The sequence below is a fragment of the Zootoca vivipara genome, chromosome 9, assembly GCF_965207765.1.
Source record: "Zootoca vivipara chromosome 9, rZooViv2.hap1.1, whole genome shotgun sequence".
In the NCBI taxonomy this organism is placed as follows: domain Eukaryota; kingdom Metazoa; phylum Chordata; class Lepidosauria; order Squamata; family Lacertidae; genus Zootoca; species Zootoca vivipara.
The window spans coordinates 3705902-3730330 of record NC_142592.1 but is presented as its reverse complement, the minus strand read 5'-3'; the positions used below and the strand labels follow the sequence as shown (position 1 = coordinate 3730330).

General features: G+C 41.5%; 1 protein-coding gene across 7 annotated transcripts in view; it reads right to left on the bottom strand.

Annotated features, from left to right (window-relative positions):
• Window positions 1-447: 447 nt before the first annotated feature.
• Window positions 448-24429, bottom strand: part of CACNA2D1 (calcium voltage-gated channel auxiliary subunit alpha2delta 1) — a 407398-nt gene continuing 383416 nt past the window's right edge. For 4 of the 7 annotated variants that reach the window (XM_088651901.1, XM_088651903.1, XM_088651902.1 and 1 more), the window contains 9 exons: window positions 23121-23192; window positions 21654-21806; window positions 20997-21049; window positions 20162-20217; window positions 19943-20072; window positions 19004-19116; window positions 17147-17229; window positions 15616-15704; window positions 448-2691 (listed from right to left, as the gene is read on the bottom strand). In XM_088651901.1, the coding sequence (XP_088508027.1) occupies window positions 2655-2691; window positions 15616-15704; window positions 17147-17229; window positions 19004-19116; window positions 19943-20072; window positions 20162-20217; window positions 20997-21049; window positions 21654-21806; window positions 23121-23192 (786 nt within the window). In that variant the 3' untranslated portion in view covers window positions 448-2654. The remainder of the gene's footprint in view (window positions 2692-15615; window positions 15705-17146; window positions 17230-19003; window positions 19117-19942; window positions 20073-20161; window positions 20218-20996; window positions 21050-21653; window positions 21807-23120; window positions 23193-24429) is intronic. The other 3 variants (XM_035127294.3, XM_035127296.3, XM_088651906.1) reach the window with 1 other exon arrangement.

The window sequence follows — 24429 nt, the reverse complement described above, 5'->3', positions numbered from 1 at the left end:
TGCTGAAGCAGATGGACAAATGGCCTGATCCAGCAGAGGAATTCATAAGATGCAGGCAGCTCTTCCCACTAGTCTAACCATCCAAGGCACAATCAGCTCCTAGCAAGATGAAGCCGAGTTCAGTCCAACAACGTTGCAATTTTACTCCTAATACATTTCAGGGGAAAAAAATAAAGAAAACACAATACTTAACTGCCACCTGTTGGTTGTTTTTTTTTTTTTTAGTGTTTGAAACTAAGATGCAAATGAATACTTGCCAAACAAACTTTTGCTGCCTCATGAGTGTCTTCTTCATAAAGAGAATATTAGTCGAGATAAGCTAATCATTCTGGCTCTGATGATAATTGGGTAAAGGCAACAAAAGTGCAGCAGAATGAGACTCTCCTGAGTTATTTTCTTTCCACCATTTTCATGTTTCCTTAGGATTACACAACTGCTTCCTACAAATCCATTGAAACTGTTCTTTTATTTACAACCACATACATGACTTTGCAAACAAGCTGTTAAAGAACTGTCCTCATTATGTTGCTCTTCTATAATCTCTGATTTTCATAGTAAAGCTAGAAGCGAGGGTACTTAAGAAGAAAATAATTCAATGTTGGACAAGACTAAAACCAGAAACTTTAAATCCATATAAAGTTTGAAAAAAAACCCACCTGACATTGCATATAAATGCATTCCCAATAATTTTCATAGACGTTTGGACTCAACATTAGATGAGAGTCATTTAACAGCTTTTTATTACTTTTTTTTAAAAGTGGGGTTTCTTATACAAAGTAAATACCACACTGCAGCTGTTAGCAGATTTCTACAATATCAATAAAGTTAAACATTCATTGGTTTAGCTGTCTTGCAATACTGGTTAGTTCTGAAATATATGAGGGTGAGAACATATTTTATCCATAGCTGCCAAGTTTTCCCTTTTCTCGCGAGGAAGCCTATTAAGCATAAGGGAATTTCCCTTAAAAAAAGGGATAACTTGGCAGCTATGATTTTATCCTGCATCTACAATATTCTTTACTGTTATTTTCCTTCACCTATCCGATTCATCACCAGGTTTGTATAAAAAACAGTATTTTTTATTATTGACAATCAAGTATCATTGAACATACATATAGATTCAAGGCTCCCCATTTGTTCAGGTTTTGCTACTGTTTTAGTAAAATTCAGCACAGTTTTAGTTGAATTCAGCACATTTTAACTATAAAATAATAAAAAGGTAAATGCTTTATAGGTACTAATAGGTAGGTACTAACTGCAATGGAAACAAACAAGAATCTACCAGATACAAATCTGAGCATACATGCTCTTCAAATCTAAATGCCTGTAATTTGATTTCATTTATTTAAAACACCTGTAGATAGAATGTTAGGTGTTTTCACCTGCATAAAACCCATCTTTTCCTTATTAGTGCAGACAGATAAATGTACCATACCTCCTTTCCACTTTTACATTGCACAGTATATTCAGATATCTGTTTAACAATATATAACTTAAGATCAAATTGCATCACATTGCAATATTTGGTATCTCACACAACAACAAAAATCACTCGGTTACCTTTTCAAAGAAACAAAAACAAAAAATCCCAAAACCTATACTCTACCATCAAAAGAATAAAGGGGAAAAACCAAACTGAAAGAAACAGCAAAAGTAGCAGCTTCAACATCATGCAAAATACCCTTGGAAACCAACGTTCAATATTCACAAAGAAATTTTTATTCACAAACTTTGTGTCTGAACATTTTGGAGGACTTGGCTAGCAGTAAGTCATTGTTCTGAGAACAAGAACTGTGATGTGGACATCAATAACTGTGCAATGAGGAAACAGACACCAAATTTGGGATGAAAACCACATTTTCTGCCAAAGGATGACATTCTCAATAACCCTTCTACTTAGACATTATGTTGTTTCATTTTTGCCTTTTAAAAAATTGTATTCATTTCATGAGCCTACTCAACCTGGCAACCCCTTTAGACTAATTATGGCTGGGGGGAATAATTCGTCATAAGGCATTTTAAGTAGTGTTGAATCTCTGTAGAGGTCTTCTAGCCAGTCTGAACCAACTCTGGATCAAAGTCTATTTTGCATTGTGGACACAAGTGATATTGAAAGCAGACATTAAAACATCAGTACGCTAAATAAGAGTGCTAAGGAAATGGCCGGGTTTCCTTCTCCCCCTTACAAAGCATTCATGTTAAACAAAAAAGAGTGCAACACAATTGAAAACTCGGGTCAAATTAACCGAAACCATGTCATAACCTTTTAAAGGGGAGCCCTTTTTACAGAAAAGTCTTCAAAAGCACAGAAACCGCAATTCTTCAATAAAGCACATAGAGAATTCAGTTCCAATGGCCTAGATGATGCAGCATTCACACACGTTTACAGATCTGACACGCCAACATGCAGTCACGATGGGTGCCTTCAGAGTCTTTCCCAAAGAATATATCAAGTAATGGGCATTGCCATTGATCTGCGGTCTGAGCAGACGGACCCTCCTTTTCCAAATGAAATGGTGGGCTAACATTTTGGCAGGATCTTGATTTATTATGCAGGTTTTGGTTTTAACAGGGTCATAACTGGCAGTGTCTGCTGCCAGATAACAGCCAGAGCAGGATAAGCTGAATTCCTACCATAGACCATAGTGATGGGCTCAATCCAGAGACCCCACCACAGTCTGACGCATCCTCCTGTAGGCGAAAAAGAAAGAGAAATACAGAGATTTGTCAGTGTGAGTTGAAATTACTAGCCAGTTCCAATAGCTCTCTCACCATGTGACGACTCGTGTATTTCATCCTCACAGAGGTGACCCACATGGGGACCAAACTTTTAACAGGTTCACTAAAGTATTTGTATCCAAAATGAGCAAAGGGTAAAGTCAGATCATGAACATGTGTGCCAAAGTGCTCTGACACATGGGCCCAGCCCCTGGTATTGGAGGTGACTGCCTAAGCTTAAGTTTTATCACCATTCAAGGTGCCAAAACGCAGCAGTTGCAGTTATATGAAAAGGGTCTTTGACTTACTTTGAAGAGTGATTTTTGTCATACTCCCCCCCCCCAAACTTGCAACTGACAGAAGTCAACACATACATATTTTAATCTGCATGGAAATGTTAATAGAACCCAATCACATTATACACCTTACCACCTCAAAACACTTTCACAGGGTCATTCTTGCAGTTTACCACATGTATGCATGTACATTCAATTAATAAAGAACTTGTGTAGTAACCACTAGGCTTGATTCTTAAAAATAGTTTAGTGCAGTTTAGTTGTTACTGTTGCCATTTGTCAGTTTGTAAACACGTATTTAATTCAGTCATAGCTGGTTTGGAAGCAATTACATCATATGGCGCTGGCTTACACCATCAGACCACTGGCCCATTTGTTCCAGTGTTGTCTACTCTTGCTGGTGGTGACTCTTTTGAGATTCAGGTAGATGCTCCTCCCATCCTTTTCAACAGGTGATGTCAAGGGTTAAACCTGGGACGTAATGTCTTCAAAGTAAGTGCTTTAATGTTGAGTTAAGGGCGCTCCCTAACCTCACATCATACTGGGATTTATCGTGTCCCTGGTCACATGATATAATAATAATAATAATAATAATAATAATAATAATAATAATAATGCCTGTTGTCTTTGTCCATGGAGTTTTCTTGGCAGGGATACTGGAGTGGCTTGCCGGTTCCTTCTCCAGGTGGATCACATTTGGTCAAAACATAACTTCTCTAAGTTATTTAAGTCCCTTCGCCACGACAAGGCAGTGATCCATGAAGGGGGATCACTGCCTTGAAGCTACAAACATGAGTTTGACCAAACTGCGGGAGGCCGTGGAAGACAGGAGTGCCTGGCGTGCTATGGTCCATGGGGTCACGAAGAGTCGGACACAACTAAACAACTAAACAACAACAACAACAATTTATTATTTATACCCTGCCTACCTGGCTGGGTTTCCCCAGCCACTCTGGGCAGCTACCAACAGAAAAATAAAATACAATAATCTATTAAACATTAAAAGCCTCCCTAAACAGGGCTGCCTTCAAATGTCTTCTAAAAGTCTGGTAGTTGATTTTCTCTTTGATAATGAAAAGGACTCTATAACTGGGTGCACAAGACTCACTTTTCAGATCTTTCTGGTTTTATTCAGTTTAGTGGACAACTTGCACAAGCCCCAAAGGTTTTGATTGATTCATCTGAACCTCCCATTGGGCTTCCCTAGCCTGCACTGGTCCAACTCAAACCAACCAGTAATGGTACCAAGAACAACATACCTGATGAGAACTAGCAAGCTAAACATTATTTACAGCTTCTTTATATACGTCCTATACGGCCTAGGACCCTCGTACCTACGGGACCCGTCTCATCTGGTATGCCCCACGGAGGACCTTATGGTCTGCTAACAGCACCACCTTGAAGATCCCGGGCCCCAGGAAGATTAGACTGGCTTCAACTCAAGCCAGGGCTTTTTCAGCCCTGGCCCCGGCCTGGTAGAATGCTCTCCTACAAGAGATCAGGGCCCTGTGGGATTTGACATCTTTCTGCAGGGACTGCAAGATGGAGCTGTTCCATGTTCAGAGTCTCGCATATGCTCAGTGACAGAGCATAACATCCTTTGGACAATTAACTCTTGCATACCAACATTCCACTAGGCCAGGCACATCCAACAGGTAGATCACTGCACATCTGCGGTAGATCACTGGTAGATCATTGGCTCCCCCCAAAGAAGCTGAACAACTGTGGCTCCCCTTAAAAAAAGCTCAACATTTTACCTCCTCCCTGAAAAAAACTCAACTTTGATCCCCCATGGGCCTTCCTCCTTCCTAAAAAAAAAGGTGGGTAGATCACTGCCAGTTTTTAACTGTGTGAGTAGATTGCAGTCTCTTGGGAGTTGGCCACCCCTGCACTAGGCCTTTGGGCAGGAGGCAGTTTGACTTACTTTCCTTTGTATAAAACAAGCCCAAAGGAGGCCCCCAACCCACTCACAGATCCTTGTATGATCAGTGGAAACAGTTGGTCCTGGCAATTATTAACCACTCTCAATTCCAACCTAATAATTGCCACCTGCCCAGATTTTAACTTGTCTGAATTAATTTTAAGGTGTATTTTAATTAATTGATGTATGTTTTTATGCATATTGTGTTATTTTTATGATGTTAGCCGCTCTGAGCCTGGCCTCAGCCGGGGACGGTGGGATACAAAATTATTATTATTATTATTATTATTATTATTATTATTATTATTATTATCATTTCCCAGTCATCCAATGTGACTCAAATATCTTTGTCTAAGTCTATCTAAAAGGAATAAATTGAACTTGCTGTTTTATAAGCTAGTTAAATTATTAACAGCCATTATTGGGTTGCAGAAAGAATTGTGGTTGGTTCTTTACAGAATGGGAAATGCTTAGGTAAATAAAACCAACATACAGTATTATATCTTTCCTTTTTTTACAGAACACAGACAAAAATACAAGATAATTGGGCAGAATTGACCAAAATTGTAGTAGCTTATAATCAATGCAGAGGTCATGGTAGACCTGCTAATTGTCATTGGATAGATTGGTTGATTTAAAAGATTGCTTACTTTTCCTAGTTTGTAAGTCTCCCCCCCCCCTTTTGGTGGTGGTTGATGTAAGTCTGTTCTCCCCACTGATGGAGGGGGTTGCCTGCTCCAATTTGTGGTCCTTTCACTTTCTCCTTTTTTAGAAGTAACGGCCAGGTTGTGTTATGCCATGCCCCCACCCCCACGTCACATTGTGACTGGCACCCACAGCACTTTATCAGAATTCCAAATGTAGCCACTGGCCCAGAAAGGTTGGTAGAAGAAGAAAAAGAGTTTGGATTCGATATCCCGCTTTATCACTACCCGAAGGAGTCTCAAAGTGGCTAACATTCTCCTTTCCCATCCTCCCCCACAACAGACACCCTGTGAGGTGGGTGGGGCTGAGAGACTTCAGAGAAGTGTGACTAGCCCAAGGTCACCCAGTAGCTGCATGTGGCGGAGCGGAGACACGAACCCGATTCCCCAGATTACAAGTCTACCGCTCTTAACCACTACACCACACTGTCACTGGTAACCCTTATACTCAAACTAGACCATACTTCAGGAGCCTGGATACTTTATCTTCAGAAGCATGTCTACATTTCCCCTCAGGAGACAAGGACAGCTTAGGATCCTTTGGATCCAAGCCACTTTCAAGAACGCCAATAGTTCTGCTTTTGGCCAATCCAAGCTTGGAATTCCAACCTGGGTTGGGGCAGGGTTTCATTCAGATCAGCTGAGTGATGGAGATGAAGTAATTGACACTGGATCTGAGCCTCAAGTCTTTGAGTTCTGCCTTTAATACCGCGAGGTTGGAGCTGTCTTTTAGCCACTGGGACACCATCCATATGTTTGCCCCCCCCCCCCACATTTTCCAAATCCAAATACTTGGGTATTTACTTTATTTCAATAATGCAGGTTAATAAAGCCATTGGGAAAATGTTGCATTCTATTTGGCATGCAACCCTATCTGGAATAAGATCAGATGATATACTGAACTTTTAGGGTTGTTTAGTTTAGTTTGGCTCCCTCTCCCACTCTTTGTGTCTGTGTTTTGTCACGTTGTAGCAGAGCTTCTTTCATGAAACTAAACAAAGACCAATTGGTCTTTCCTCAACTGATGAAAAAAACCCTCCTTCTTTAGTACCTTAAACACAGAAATTTATTTACAGTACTAAGATTAAACTACCAAGCTGTTAACTGAGTTTGAACATTTGGTGATGAATATGAATTTTTATAGGAGCCTGTAATCTAAATGCATGGATTCTACTGATAATAAAAGGAAGTGATATATAATCAGGTGGTGGGAAAGAGTTCTGGAGATGCTCAAGTTGGAAGAACATTGGAATTATTATATGCAAGTTTCATCATAGCTATTCTTTACACATATTTTTGAGAGAAGACTTCTAGAAAACTTAAACCTCCCAAATTAACAAAAATGTATGCTGTCTGGGAATTGTGGAAGATATCATTGAGTGGATGCCATCCATCTTCACACATGGTGGAGACATAGGAGGGTGAAAATGTATTGGCAAAATATCTTAGGACTGATTAAGGATATACATTTTTATAAAATCCAGTATAACCCATTAGTAAGCTTGTTCAGTGAACTAAAACCTACTCTGTTGACAGCCAGAATTCTTCACTGGCAAAATTTGGGGGAAATGGCTTGAGTGGTTGAGAAAAGTGTTGCAGTCTGCTTTAATGAATACGTTAACATGTTCCAGATGGATGTGGGATGGGAAGCTATGCTCATCCAGTTGTTTTTCTGAAACTTGGTCTCCTTTTATAATTTTTCGGGATGGAGTTGTCATGAAAAGAACAAATGGCAAGGCACTTTAGAGCTGATTGAATATTATTTTGAATAAATGAAATCTTTTGTTGTTGTTGTTGCTTTAACTCAGCATTACCTATTATGGCTTGCCTCCAAATGTATTTCTGCCTGAGCAGAACACACTTTCTTTCATGCATACTTTCCTTTTTGATAAACATGCCCACCCACTGCTGTTTCCCCATGTCTTCCCTGCAAAAGCTGCTCTCCTTAGGACTGTAGAACTTTTTTAAAACAGTATGGGATGTGGTAGCAGGATCTTGCCTGATGCAAACACCTTTGGAAACATGCCTATGTGAGCAATGCTATTTTTCCTGTTCCATTATCTACCATAAATGTTATCATTCAAAATTCTTAAGATCTTTTGCCAATGTATTTGTTAAAGTTTTTCTAGATAGCGAGTGAATTTATTAAAAGAATTTGGAAATCTTCCTTTCACTAAAAATGATATGTAGTTTAGATTATGCATATGAATGTTTGATTTTCAAAGCATCTGAAGATTTATACTAAGGATAGAAATGGCCCAGCCAAGATTAGAATGAAATAAAGAATTAAGAGACATGGACAAGGAAACTGCCAACAAGATAAGGAATGAAATATGTCTGAAGAACCAGTTTCTACTGTAACTTCTACTCTGCACTGAAGTATTCTTGGAATTACTACTGTGGAATCATCTGCGTGGAAAATGCTTTTCCAGAACTGGTTATTCACATGGATTTTTCTTTAAAAGAAAATATATGGGGACGACTGAATCCAACAGAACAGCTCTCAGATGTATGAATTCATAGGAATCTCTTCAAAAATATTTATCTGAAGGCAAACAGTATGTCAGAAGAGTGTGAGCATCTCAGCTCCTTGAAGTGTTGGAACTTGGTCAGTGTTTGCAATTTAAAATTAAAGGATAAATATTTCCAGGTGTGTGTGTGTGTGTGTGTGTGTGTGTGTGTGTGTGTGTGTGTAGTGCAGTGTCCTACCAAACGAAAAACATTTACAGTCCTGAAATATTCAGTATGCCTCCAGAGACACAGAAAGCACACTAAACGGTTTGCTGTATCTCTATCCAATATTCCTAATATCTCTAAACCAGGCACGGGATGGGAATTTGGAGAGAAAAATCACTAGATTGGGTTACCCTTGGGTAGAACTGGATCTCTTAAGCTGAAGGAATGCACTGGGACCATCTTGTGGTGGAGCTCCTCGCACTGATCTTCTTTCACATTGGCAGAGGGTGATCCACATAGTTTCTTGCTACATCTGTGCTGCTCAGATGATTACTTCATGGAAGCAGGCATACTATTTGCTGATAATCCAAACATGTGGCTTAGCTTGTGTCTTTCCTAATGCAAATTTCTCTGCAATGGGTTTTTGAGATGTACATGCGTCTAGAGATGAAGTTTGCCCGGTATTTCTGCTAGGAGGCTATTCTGCATTCATACTTAGTGCACATATAAATTCTGCAGAAAGGTTATGTGGAATTTAATAGGGAGTGACTCAAGCAAGAGGAAGCAAAAAAAAAACAAAACCCCTTATAGATTTGCCTTCAGAAAGAGCAAATAACTCATAACGTCCCCAGAACCTTTGACCTCATTAAAAAAAAAAGTGTTAAAATGCACATCCAAAAGAGATCATACATAAGCCTCTGACTCAGTATGTTATTGTAGCTTTGCATGATCATTTAATACCCATTATAGCCTTTTGTTGCTCCCGAACCAAGGGCTACCATATTTTCCGGCATATAAGATGACTGGGCGTATGAGACAACCCCCAATTTTTCCGGTTAAAATATAGAGTTTGGGATATACTCGCCGTATAAGACTACCCCTCTTCCAACCCACACCAAATAATTTTTTTTAAAAAAAAAACCCAGATTTGATTTCAATATGGTAATTTTAATTCAAATGCTTATGACATGCAGGTACTTAGCAGGAAAACTGTCACTTATAAACATAAGGCTGTTTGTCATCAAACATGTAAACATAAAACAGTGCAAGTGCATTAAACTTTTCCTAAAAGTTAAAGGGACCCCTGACCATTAGGTCCAGTCGTGACCGACTCTGGGGTTGCGCGCTCATCTCGCATTATTGGCCGAGGGAGCCGGCGTATAGCTTCCAGGTCATGTGGCCAGCATGACAAAGCCGCTTCTGGCAAACCAGAGCAGCACATGGAAACGCTGTTTACCTTCCTGCTGTAGCGGTTCCTATTTATCTACTTGCATTTTGACGTGCTTTCGAACTGCTAGGTTGGCAGGAGCTGGGACCAAGCAACGGGAGCTCACCCCGTCACAGGGATTCGAACCGCCAAGCTTCTGATCAGCAAGCCCTAGGCTCAGTGGTTTAACCACAGCGCCACCTGGGTCCCTAATTTTTTCTAATTCACTCTAAATCTGAAAGGAAGGATGAGAAAGCGGAAAGAAAGAAAAGAAAGGGAAAGAAAGCGGAGAAGGGAGGAAAGAAAGAGAGAAGAAAGGAGGGAGGCACAGCAGCCCCGTGTATCCCTTCTCCCTTCATGCAAAGAAAGTGGCGGCTGCCGCTTTCTTTCCGTGCAGGGAGAAGGGAGGCAAGAGGCTGCTGTGCCTCCCTCCTCCCTGCACGGAAAGGTTTGTCACGGGGGTGTCTGTAGCGCTCATGCATCGTGATGTCGTGCATCATGACGCATGTGCACTGCGGTCAACCCTGCGCCCGGGGGTGCCTTTGGGTTTGCTGCCCCGGGTGGCCAAGCGGCTGCGTTCACCACTGCCCCTTGCTGCCTTCATACGGTCGCCGCATATGGCGGGGATGCGGCTGCGGCCATTTTTGAGCTCCGCCCACCATATGCGGCGACCGCAGATTCTCCATTCTGGCTCGGAAGTTTCAGCACCCGCCCTATAATACGACACTTGGCGTATAAGACGACCCCCGACTTTTGAGAAGATTTTCCTGGGTTAAAAGGTCATCTTATACACCGGAAAATACGGTAATTTCAGAAAAGAAATTAGGCTTTTGTCAGCACTGCCCCCTCCCATTAGGAAATGAAAAAGAATTAAGTAAGAAGAGTAAAATAAAAAGCAACCATGTGCTTTCTCTGGGCCTTCTACTTGTGTGTTTGTGCTCCCCCCCCCTCCTCCCTGCTTCAAGCAGCTTTGAGGTCCATCTGAGATTAAGGCATTCTGGAGCATTGAGAAGGAGGCTGGAGATTTAGCAGCCGTGTTTAACCGTTGGTCTTTTGCAATATTCATTACAAAAAGTTTTGAAGCATTCAGAGATAACACTTGTTTACACAATTTATCATTGGGAACTGTTTAGTTTTTGCAAAACATGGCTTTTCTGTCCATTTAAACTTTGGTTCATTGTTTTGTGAGGATGACGTTGCACTAAGACATGCCAAATGCCCCTTAAAGCCCCTGGTGAGCACATCTCTGCCAACACGTGTTTCTTTATCAGAATTAATGGAGAAGTTTTAAATTAAAAGTTTGTTTTGCAGATTGCCATTCTTCCTATGCTGCAAGTTTCAAAAATTGTCACCATCTCTCCCCTAGTCAGGAGACTGCCATTTCCGCCTTCCACTCCAATAAACTTATCACTATGATGTGCCATCCACAGGTTGGGATCCTGCCCAAGAAATCAAAGCAGAACTGGAAAATACACATTTCTTGTGGAGGATCACTGTGGTTTAGTATATCTCCTAATTATTTTCCCCTCCTCAGTGGTTCTCAGTAAGTGATACATTGCCAAATTATTATGAGGAAGGGACAGTTGTGGTCTCCTGTTCAAAACAGATTGTGTTGCTTTATGTACAAGCCATGCACAGAGTATAAATTTCCCCCAACAGCTCCCCTGAAGCCCCCACAGTCTCTTCTCAGGTTCTGGAGACCTTGCTGAATGGAGTGGACTGTGAAATGACAGCGTAGAGGAGAAAATGAGGATCACTGAAAAGCTGCCCACAGAAGGTGTCATCTGGGGCCCTCCTCCCCTTCCTTCTCATCTCAACCCCATTCAGAAGGGTCTCCTGGTCCTTGGTAGAAGATTGGGGCAGGTGGCTTTTGGCTAAAGAATGGGGTGGGGTAGTTTTCATAGAATCACAGAAGAGTCGAAAGTGACCCTAAATGTCATCTAGTCCAACCTCCTGCGATGCAGGAATCTCAGCTGAAGTGTCCATGACAAATGGCCACCCAAACTCTCCTTAAAAATCTCCACAACCTCCCAAGAGGTTCCACTGTCAAACAGGCTCTCACTGTCAGTTTTTCCTGATGTTTGGTCTTTTTGTTTCATGCCCGTAGAATAAAGAGTGTTTATGAGTCTATTTAGAATATGAAATTAATGTACAAAAGGTTATCAAACAAGCTATGCGCGACAGAAGGTAAACAAATGCCAGGAACTAATTTGTCTCCCACCCTCAATATCTTGAAGAAACAGTGCATCTCTAGAGATGGACATCAGATATCAAATCTAACAACTGTTCTTAAGGTTTGTGTGTGTGTGTGTGTGTGTGTGTGTGTGTGCGCGCGCGCGCGTGCCTACATGCACAACACAAACAGAAACCCATTCCCACTTTTATGATTTTTCTCTATTCAATGTTGTTAAGAGATGACCAGGATGATGTCTCCCTCTAGTGGGACTCTGGGAAGATAAGTTAAGGGTAAGGACTGATATAAAAGCAGTAGGGCTGCTCTGGAAATACCCTCACTACTTTGAGTCCAAATGTACCTTCCTTCTCCAAGCTTGCCCTCTGAAAACTGGAGTCCTGCAATCCTAGAGCAGAAGCAGTGATTGCCCAGCAACCCCGACCTTCCTAAGAGAAAAACCTGCTCCCCCATTTCCTGGAGCAGTTTCCTTTTTAAACCAAGAAAGGTGAAGAATTAAGAACTGAACATCCAAACAGTGCTCTAAAAATGCAAAATTCCTCACTGAATTACACGGGAAGATTCAGACAGATGACTAGAAAACACTTCCATTTCCTGGAATCAGTTTGCACAGCAGTTAAACAGTTTTATGTGAGCCATGTTTATGTTCCATCCATCTTCACCCCAGTTCAGCAGGCATACAGTACTTGTAATCAAATATCCATTATAGGGCATATATACAAGATTCTGTACTATATATTATATAGTAATATATTATATAGAAAAATATGCATTATTACATACCAGTATAATTAGTATATAGCTCTGCAATATCACAAGCTATGTCTTGTATGCAACATCCTGGTTGCTCAAGGCATCTTCAGATGCAACATGATGCAGCAAATTATGCTGAAACCAAGTTGGTCAGGGGCCTGGTGAGTGGCTGGGGTGGAGGACTGTCTAGGACAGGCATCCCCAAACTGCGGCCGTCCAGATGTTTTGGCCTACAACTCCCAAGATCCCTAGCTAACAAGACCAGTGGTTGGGGAAGATGGGAATTGTAGTCCAAAACATCTGGCGGGCCGAAGTTTGGGGATGCCTGGTCTAGGAACCCTGGGCAGCCTTTCTTTCTTTAACATCAAGATTCATATTCTGATTAATCAGAAACCAACCACCTCTAAGCAGTTTACAAGAAAATACCAATAAAATCAACAGACTTTTTAAACAAGTAGATACTGTAAAGTTATCAAAAACAACAATTAAAAACAACAACAAATATATCTGATAAAATTAAGTGTCTGTTTTTAGTTTGAGCTTCCCAGGAGAATCCTTTCCTGGGGAATCTGGTTTTTGTTAGAGCTTCCCGTAAATTAAATAAATAAGAAAAGAGTTTGTTAATCTGTGACAACTTCTAGCTGACTCAAATGCACTGAGATGGCCATAAGCGTGCCAGTGTCACAAGCAGAACTTGGCAGAGATGAGCTCTTATTAGAGTAGCTTTAGGAGCAGTTGTGGTGGCACATAAAAATGCCAGCATATGCTGAGCTCTGCAGCCTGAGTTAGCATGACCAGGACCACCTCAGCCCATGGTAACAATGGCTGGAAGTTAGCCAGGTCATGTGCTTACCAGGTGATGATCAAAATCCCATGGGGCAGGACGCACTGCTTTCGCCATATACTAGAACCACATGTGTGGGAGAGGTTTGCCATACAAAGGCATGCATGCAAACAGGCCTGATTCAAGCAATGGTTCCCTTCACTTTTTGAGGAGCAAAGTGTGCCAGCTTTTGCACATAGAAGACTCCATGTCAAGCATAGTTCACATGATGCACTAGGCTTGGGTGGAAGGAGATGAACACCTGTTACTTTACTAGATTAAATGAACATCTACCTGATAAGTGAATGAAGGAGGCCACTCACTTATTTCTAAGGCAGGTGTGTGTGTGTGTGTGTGTGTGTGTGTGTGTGTGTGTGTGTGTGGCAGCTCCCCACTCCTCCTGAGACCATAGGATTGTAGAGTTTGCCCTATCTGAAGGATGTGTTTTGTAGCAGGTAAAATTGCCTGAAAATATGGACTCAGCTAGACTGCTAAAGATGGCAATGTGGAGTCCCATTTTTCTCTATCTGTTTTCCCTGTTTAAATTTACAATGCTTTAAACTGAAACACTTCTTTGATGTGTCTAGATCCAGCCTATTAAAAGAAGGATTAACCTTGTCTATAAAACATACAATTCCCAACAACTACGATCCTGTCCTCAGCACTATGCACGAATAAGGACTGAGGGTTTTCAGGGCGGAATGACATAGTATACGGATAAACACATGTTTCCCAACCATTTGTCAGATGACATGAATGTAAAGGGGCATTGTAGGGGAAAGGGGCTCCCTATATGGGGCTCATCAACCGGCAAGGTAGCCCTTCTAAGAGAAGAAAAATTCTGGTCCTAAACCTTTGCTGCCTGGCAGGAAATCATCTGGGGAAGAAAAGGCTCAGGAGTACAGTAAACCCTACACAAATCTGGAGTAGAGTCCGTAAGACAGTTGGATAGTACCACGGGCAACTCCTGCAGCCAAGCTGGTGCTTTCCTTTGGACCACATCAGTGAAGCCAAAAGTGGGTCTTGTCATCTAGGCAGCCTAGGACTTCTATGCACACTGCCAAGGGGAAGTAACTTGAGTGCTGCTAACACAGCAGTTTGACTTTACCCCCAGAAGTGCACTCCATTGTCTCTGAAGACAGACGGAATCAGCTCAGAAGGGAAGGGGTGCTTAACTCCCCTGCCTTACTGTTTGTGTGGTTACACGAGGAAAGAGCAGCTTAGTATTACAAAGCAAGTTCAATGTTGAAAATATTGTATTTGCTTTGTAATGTGTAGTCCAGCCACAAGCCCCTTATTGAAAGAAAATGTTTAAAGTGCATGCACTCTTAGGCAGCAACAGCTTTTTAATTTTAGCTCACTATGTTTAAATATTATATTTAACATACTATTTTTGTTTGCCTGTTTTCTTTGTTAGGCTCAGAAAAAAAAGGCTAGTGCTGGTATTGTGAAGTCCTAACTCTAATGGGAACAAGAACAAAACATGAACAGTCTCTATTGTATTGGCCTCCCAACCCTCCCAACAACCAAGAATGTCTGCATGACTCCAATTTAGAGACTCAAAAACTTTTTTCAGATTTCTTATCGTGGATACAAAATAAGTACCAAAGGATTGCCAGGAGCAGTTGTGGTAGTCCCTCTGGGCAAATTCCATCTATCCTAACTGGCCACCGTAAGTTCTGAGAATCAGAGAATGAGAGGTTTCTTACAGATATCTTGAAACTTGCTAGGGACTGAGCCTGGTGTGCTCTATCACAGACCGCTCCTTAGGAGCAACAAGGGTGGGCTGTGAAGTCTTCAATTTAGCAATCTGCTACAGTGCTGGACCAGGAAAGGAACAATATGTAATACAGATCTGTCTTCAGGTTGTGATTCTAAGCATGTTCTGAAACAATAGGATTCACTTCCAAAGTTAACACACCAAATTACTATGGCTGTTTATCTTGTGGCCCATGACCCAATGGGCCTCTTTAGAACTTACAGTATCTGACTTCCCTGATTATCCTTGGGAGTGCAGTCTCTCTACTCGCCACTAGAGAGAAGGGAATGTCTAAATTAACTGAATTACTACCCAGAAGATTAAACCCTTTTCAAATAACCACAGATGAGATCTCCCATTCAGGAAAGGAGGATGTGCTCCCAATCTATTCTCAGGGGAAAGGAGCTCCTGAACAAGCCCAATAAATAAACAAAGCCATTTGCTCCAGGTTATTTTCCCCACCACCACCCCAAGGCACCCAACTAATACATGTTTCTGTGATACACTAACAAAAATGCTAAACTTTGAAAAACAAAATGAAACACAAAATTAGAGAAAGTAACTGACCATCCACACCACATGAAAACTTGCAGAAAAATGGAGATAGGAGCGGACATCATGGCAGAGGCACGACTCGTTGTGCATATAGGCTGATCCTATTAATAACGGGCAAAATAGCAAGTAGAGGAAAGGAAAGAAAACACAGAAAGAAACACATACAAGATGAGATTTCATGCAGTTTGCTGGCAGTTAGCAGAGTTAATGTGAAAGCATCCACCCAAGAGCAAAGAATTTCACAGTGAGGATTGCAAAGTAAACAAGTAAAATATTACACTACTACAACTACAGCAGTTAACACAGATAAGAGCACAACAAGCTAGTGAGCAAGACTCCTTGTACTTTCACACACAACAGATCCAGGATCAAGAGCATGGAGATTGGGCTAATAGTTGTTTCTCCCAATATTTCTGCCAACTATCTCCAGCACATGAATGTTTTCTTACTATTAAAATTGGGTGCTCCAATGTTCTCAATGTGGCAAACACTTTACAACAAAAAATATCCATCTGTGTCTGTGTTGTTTTAAAAAATATGTATAGTATAGTCTAGATCTGGGACTCTCAAATTTTGGTACAGGAATCATTTCTACCAGGATCACCAACTCTAGTGGCAGAAGAGGCATTGGGTTGGATCTTTAGCAGGAATGGGAGGAAAGGGGGATTCTCTTAAGGGATCTTGGAGGGTGGTGCTTCCTATCCAGAAGCCCAAGTCAAGTGCTAATGGGCCACAGGGCACACCAAAAGCAGTTCACACCATGGAGGACCGCTAACGATGGTCAACCACAGCTGTCAATCAACCGGCAAGTGGGTTGGTTGATCATTGGCTACATGCCCAATGCCAATGCCAAATAAAGTTGTGGTCCAATTTCAATCCAACACCTCTCATAGTCTTTACTCACTACCTGCTCGCTCCTCAACCACCTCACTGTCCATGGACCCACAATATGGCAACTCTTACAATGAATCCATTTACAAATGCTTTTGTAGTATCTTCTACAGCAGGGGCTGTGAACCTGTGAACACCCCCTCCCCCAAGTTGTTGGACTTCCATCATCTCTGACCTGGCTGGGACTGAAACATCTGGAGGGCCACAGGTCCCCCACCCCTTACTTTTGATCCACTAGATTCACAGGGGAGACTGGGACCAGACAACTACACTGCATCTTCAGGACAAAAAGAAAAGCCACAGAGTTTTCTAGTCATTTTTTCCAAGGTTCTGGTGACAAGATTGCCAAGCAGTTACCATGATGCACAGAATGGTAGCAAATATTGCCCCACCTCCCTCTTTAAAAGAATCATGTGTGAAAGCACAGCAATTGCAGCAAAGGCAACACAGAAGAAAAGCAGCTGTTAATTTTATGTTAATCATGGGAACATTTGAAATAGAGTGACTATGGTTCAGAGTCAACAGTCAATTTAATGGAAGATAGGTTAACATCAATGGGCATTTCGAGGTGAAAACTAATCATTTTTAAAAACTGGGTTTTTTTCTAGTGCAAGGAAGGCATCTCCTCCATTTCTTAGAAAAGCAAACTTACGTCAATATCATCATCAAAGCAGACATCGGGCCCTTTTCTGTATCTGGGTTGCTGGACCATTTCACAGGGGTTTGGCCCCTCATCTGAATGTCAGTTAAGGAACATGCATAATGGAATACTCACATTTGCTAGAAGAGGAAGAGGAAGAGGAAGAGGAAGAGGAAGAGGAAGAGGAAGAGGAAGAAGAAGAAGAAGAAGAAGAAGAAGAAGAAGAAGAAGAAGAAGAAGAAGAAGAAGAAGACAAACTAGAAAACACAAAGAGAGTGAGGAATTGCAGGGTTTGAACTGGGAGCCTTACCTAGTGAGGTACCATGGACTATGTGTGTAGAGACTAGAGATGTGTATGACCCCTCAATAAACTGTGTTTTTCAAGTGTGCCAGTTGAATGCTTGAGAAACTATGAAAGATTTTGGGTGTTCAGTGTGAACCCTTGGAAAGCCCTATTTAGCTACCATTCTGCCTTCCCTGCTACTCCTCCTCCTTCCCTAATGAAAAAGGTTTTGTGGAGGGCATACCAGAGAGTGTGTGGCTCTTAACAGCACACTACCAGGCCTCTCCTTAGCTACAAATGTTGTGTTAAAGCAGGCATCCCCAAACTTTGCCCCTCCAGATGTTTTGGACTACAATTCCCATCTTCCCCAACCACTGGTCCTGTTAGCTAGGGATCATGGGAATTGTAGGCCAAAACATCTGGAGGGCCGCAGTTTGGGGATGCCTGTGTTAAAGTCTCATGATCCCCAGCAGGAAATGTTGCTTCTCCTTCATTAATGGCGGCCAATTTCAGTTCAGCCTATTTGAAGGAGGCTGAACCTGGAGAATTTGGGCTCGCCAATTCAAGCTGGGAGAAACCCCGTTTCAGGGTTCACCTGTTGGCAGTTACCCAGTATATGTGATTCTGATTTCAGTACTGTTTGTGCCTGTAGCAGCTGTGGCAGACATCCTGATTCATTTCCAGTTGCTGCCTGTCCTATATCTTCCTGATGAGATCCTGTAACTTTTCATACCACAGGCAGCATAGCCTATATATTTAAGTCTAAAGTGGGTGGGAGAAAAGGGTAACTTGAAAGAGAATTTGTGTGGTATTAACTTGAAGATGGAGAGAATTGGGGCTGAAATATCAAGGCAAAGTGTGAGTGGAGGCGTGAGCACAATATGTGAGATTTAGAACATCTTTACTGTTTACATGGCAGGGAAGACCATGGCCATGACATCAATGAATCAATGATATGCTGCTTTGCCATACATTAATGTATGGCAAAGCAGCATATCATGTACTGTACAATAAAACATGGACATTTTGGGCAACAATCAACTAATCAGGTCTGCTAACAGAAGCCAGCAGAAGAACTTCTGCTAGCGCAATGGGGCTTTCCTCCTGTGTTCCCAACAAATTGGCCTGGATGTTTGTGTGTCAGGAGAAGTCCCAGAACAATGCACAGGGGGAGGAGAGGGGAAATCAAGGAAGGAGAAATGTTTGTGCTGCTGTGGCAATATCCTTAGGGGTATGTTGAATTCCCTCCTTTAAGTGTGTCAATCATTCTCTTAAGGGTTTTTGATCTCAACAATATTGCGATTGTGTTATATATTAAGATCATGCAAGCAGGGTGCTAGCGTGGAGTGAATATCTCACATTAGCTGACAAATGGAAGAAATACATGCCTGTGTTGATCCTCACTACTCACAGAAACACTGTTTCCAGTCCAGGTGTGTGTGTGTGTGTGTGTGTGTTTGTACACAAACTCGTCCAAGTTTTAGGAGCTGCTAAGAATCAGATACTGTGGGTTCTACAGAAATGTGTGGTGTTGTTATTTTGTGAGCAAACACAAATTCAGTGTAAACGTAAACTTCATAGGATACCAGGCTTCTCTGCTTGCATCAGCGGTCTTGTATCACAGTGACGACACATATGTTTGGTGTCACTCATTATGAATACTAAATTCGTATTGGAAATCTTCTCTGCATGAAAAAGTCTGCAAACAGAAATGAAGCATAGAACAAATGTTTAATGCTGGGGGGAAAGGAACTTGCAGGCAATTTTCTATAAGTCCTTTTGACAACCAGGTAAACTCCAAAGGCTTAGTGCAACTTTTGCGCCATAAGCTACAAATAACCTGATTTTGTGCAAAGATCTCCCTACCTCTATGGGCAGTGAAAATATATATTAGATAGATTATATATTCAGATCCAGTCTTCTACTCAACAAAAATCAAACCTTCTATTCCCAAGCAATATGCAATATGGACTGTAAAACACATGATGCCCATTGCTATTGAAGTGTATATATAAATGCAGCAAGTTAAAATCACCTTTGAGTGTCGATACTAAGAGAGACACATTATATGGCAATAAGGGAGAGAGCCTTTTCTGTGGTGACCCCACAGCTGTGGAATATTCACCCCACAGATACATGACTGGCACCAGTATTACAATCTTTTCAGTGCAAGGGTAAAACCTGCTTATTTGTTGAAGCATTTTGAGCATTTAAAGTGTTGTTTCTGTTGTTTTAAAATGTGCTTTATTTGATTACCTGTGTGAGGTTCTGGTATTTTATTTTGGTAAGATTTGCTGGCTATGCCTTTTGTACACGTCCTGTTATCCATAAGGATGAATGGTAGTTTATTCTTTTTTTAAGTAAACCCATTCATACACATCTATATTTATATCATCTGTATCTATATCTACTTCATAACTGATAGTTTCACATGAATAACTCAATTGCTTCTTTAATATCAGAACACTATTAAGAAAACATCAGAGGCACTTGACATAATTTTGGAATTCTACGGAAATACCTACCTAGAACAGTTTATGCAATCTAAAATGCCATAAAATGATTTTTCATCATTGGCAAAGAAATACTGAGTTTGTACTGTAATGCAGCTCTGTTTTGAGGGGATGGCACTGAAGTCTTCTTCCTCCATTTCCACTGTGAGAAAAAAAGAACATTTTCAGCTCTGTGAGAAGCTGTGATTATAAAAGCAAAGGAAGGTCTCTCGCGCCTGATTCTTCACTTACCGGCACTAAGAAAACGTGGGAATGTGAGGCCCAAAAAGAGCTGCTGCAAGATAGACCTAGATACACAGAGGGGGGGGGGACACACAATGGAACAAGAGAATAAGGAGCTGTGAGGAGGGATAGTGCCTAAATCAAGCAGGCTTTAGCTCTAGAAGTGGGGCAGAGAATTCACTGTGTGAACTGGAGCAGGAAATGGCGGAGCAAACCCACAGAACATTCCAGGAATGGAAGAAGGGGAGGGATCGCCTGGTCCTCTTTGAAGCACAGCTTTCCCTGTTTCACTGCATGGATTTGTTGAAATCTGCCTTTTCCCTTTTCTTCTTGTTAAATGGTAACTGATTCCCTTCGTCTTCCCCCCTCTTTCCTACCAACTCCCTTCCTAGATTTCATTACAAAGAACATTTCAAGAAACCACTTGCAGGTGAAAAGAACAACAAGACCCAAAAGTCCAAACTGAGTCCAGACACCTCTGTGTTTGATATCATCACTGATAACCCATTTTTTAAAAAAAATATTTAGTCATGTTTGGGTTTCCTCTATGGATTACCCTCCAATGCAGAAGTTCACTTTCATTGCAAAAACAAGGGTTCTTAATTTATGTTGAGTTGCGCACCTCGTAAATATATTCAGGAACCTCTGGGAAAAGATTTTGTAGCCCTATTTTGCAGTGACATTATTAAAGGCTCAGCTAAAGACTAATTCTACATAATAAACTTGAACAAGAAGAATGTGGGGTGAAATCTCAGATGGGCAAATTCATTCTGTCTACATCGCTCGGTCAAGGCCCTCACATGTTCAAATGTATAATAAACCCTACCTGGAAAGTTCAACTTACCAAGCGGCTGCAGAGGCCCACCACCCTAGATGTAACATATCTGCTATCGTAGGCTAGAAAATAGAAGGCAATTGATATAAGGTTAGAATAATCTCTGAATGGGGGGTAGTCGCTTCCCTCCTGCTGTTTGTTGCACTGACCACTGGCCATGAGGGCTGGGGCTGGTGGGAGGTGCAGTCCAATACTATTGCGAGGGCACAACATAGACTGGCCTAGTCTAAACACATGCAGGGATAATACTGCCTGGGCAAGGGCGAGAGGTAAAAAGGTAAAGGTAAAGGACCCCTGGACGGTTAAGTCCAGTCAAAGGCGACTATGGGGTTGTGGCGCTCATCTCGCTTTCAGGCCGAGGGAGCCGGCATTTGTCCACAGCCAGCCTTCCAGGTCATGTGGCCTGTATAACTAAACTGCTCCTGCCGCAACGGAACACCGTGACGGAAACCAGAGCACACAGAAACGGCGTTTACCTTCTTGCTGTAGCGGTACCTATTTATCTACTTTCACTGGTGTGCTTTTGAACTGCTAGGTTGGCAGGAGCTGGGAAAGAGCAACGGGAGCTCACCCTCTCGCGGGGATTCGAACCCCTGACCTTCTGATCAGCAAGCCCAAGAGGCTCAGTGGTTTAAACCACAGCGCCACCTGCAAGAGGATACTGACCACATAGACAGAGCGGAGTCCGGCTCCTTGCTTTGCTTCCTCTTCTGGGTCACACACAGACTGATAGTCATAAGACTTGTTAAAGGCATATAAGGACATGTTGATGAGATTTCGCATGAGGCCAGGGTCAATCTCACCAAAGAATTTTCCAATCTAATGAAGGAAAAAAGATTGTTTAAAAAGAAAGAAATATCACTTCTCTTTTTTTTTAGGTTTTTAAATTCTTTATTGCAAAATGTTTCAGTATGTACATGTATATTTTCAATAAAAATACAACATTAATGTAAAACCATCTTTACAAACGAATCAATAAATAAAAAGAAAGGAAAAGAAGAAGAAAAAAGAGGGGAAAAAACAAGAACGGACCTCCAGAACAAATTAAGTTCTTAACCCCGAGGTACCACTGTACATTTCATGTGCACATAAAGCTGGTTTTTGTTTCCCTGACCTCCCTCCCTGTCTCCTTTTTCTCCATCCCCCACACCGGGCAGCAACTTCGACTCCACTCCCACTCTCGGTTAAGCCCTACTCACTGCACTTAGGACACAAAAGGTTTGTTTTAGGCTCAGTATTTCAGCTCAGTCAGAGAGCAGAGCAAGTGAGTTTTCAATTCAAAATGATACGGTATACTTATTGGTGGTGTGTGCATAATAATGTTTTGTGTTTGCCTGGGAATCTGTATTCTATTTACTTGTAAGCCACCTTTGGAGCACCTTTGAAAAGCAGGATATTAAGGTTTTTAATAAATAAATAATGGGGGGTGGACTTGTGTAAGTTCATAGCAGAGGTTCATTTGCTGATCTTTTCAGTGATATGCATAAGGCAGGTGTGTATCAGCCACAACTAGGGACAAGTGAATCTTTCCAGTTTGGCTCCTCTCAGTTAATCATTTTTCCAATGAGTTCTCATTTCCACTGGAAAACTCATCACTGAACTTCTCCTAAAATGAGCATTTACATGCAACTTTGCCCAACATAGCACATTCATGCAAAGCAATTTCCCCTAATAAAATGCATTTTAAAATCTTCATTAATATGTAATTTTTAATGCACATTTTATCCTAGTGTATACATTTTTGTAAACGTGACTGGGCTGGAGAACTGCAATGCAAAATTCAGAGAATTGCAAGTTTCATTGGATTGCTGTGTTTGGGTTCACCTAATGTTTCAAAAAGTGAGCATTAAGTTTGTACCCTGTTCTATTTCCACGTAACACACTGACATTCCCCTTTCAGATCTTTATGATCAAGGGTGGAGGGAAAAGGATTGGCTTGCACAGTTCTGTACTCTTGTCATGGATACAGATTCTGAATGAGAGAGTTGTCCTGGCCGTTCTAATTTGGTTATTATGAAATCTGAAATCTTAAGTCAAACTCAAATCTTAAAGCTCGTAGTTTGATTTGATAAAATAGACAGCACTTTGATTGTAAGACAACTTGATAGACAACTTGATCTGTATCACTCTTACCTCTTGCATATCCCAATCCTGATTTGTCATCAAAAGAAATCCTCCATCATCAAGGATAACACAGTCAACATGCTGCAAGAAAGACAAGGAGGACAATACAGTTATACCTCGGTTTAAGTACGCCTCGGTTTGAGTATTTTCAGTTTAAGTACTCCACGGACCCGTCTGGAACGGACTAATCCACTTTCCATTACTTTCAATGGGAAAGTTCGCTTCAGGTTAGTCCGCTTCAGGTTAAGTACAGACTTCCGGAACCAACTGTGTTTGTAAACTGAGGTACCACTGCAGGGGGAAATTATTATTTCCTTTATAGTCACAATTCAGAACATACTTGTTGAGCTGAGCACCAGCCCTGTGCCAGCCTAAGAAGAATGAGTTTTACCACCTGGGTAAATGTGTGTAGGATTGCAGCTGTAGTTACCTTTCCAGTTATAAAATAATAGTTAGCAGTTTTCTTAATGATCATATTACTCACTGAACATCAACAAAAAGTGAGAAATCATTTGCTATTGACCTTCATTTCATGAAGAAAAGGCTACTGCCCCCCCCCATCTACTCATAAACTGTAGTACCGACACCAGTCACTCTCCTCTTGTAGCTGCTAGACAGAACGGAAACACATGCAGCTTTTAACTCTTATTTATTTGATCTTTCTCTCGATACAGCACCAATTATTTCATTGCTGTTGTTTGCATTCATAAATAATGACAATGTTCTAATAATGTATTTTGATTCCAATATTTGTTGCTGTATGATTGGCAGGATCTTTATACTCAGTCAGATGCTGTGGAGGAGACACAAAGCATCCAAGAGAGGGGATTGAATGGAATTTGTGGCTCTAAAGGTCATGAGTAGCTGGGATAGTTCACCTTAGTCTCAGTTTCAATGTGACTGCACATATAAGCACTCTGGATTGGTGCAAAGAAAACATGTCTCAATGGCAGCAAGATGATCATAGAATCAGAATTGTAGAGTTGGAAGGAACCACAAGGGTTATCTAGTCCAACCCCTGCAATGCAGGAATCTTTTGCCCAACATGGGGCTTGAACTCACAACCCTGAGATTAAGAGTCTCGTGCTCGGGGCTTTTTTCAGCTGGAACTCACCAGAACTCAGTTCCGACACCTCTCAGGTGGGCACCATTGCCATTATAACAGTACAAGGGGTTCAGTATATGTTCCAACACCTCTTTTTCTAGAAAAATAGCACTGCTCATGCTCTGCTGATTGAGGTATCCCAGTGATGGATAATCCTATATAATAAAGTGCAAGTGTCTCTGCGTCCAGTCCCTGTGCCCGTGCCATTGCGCT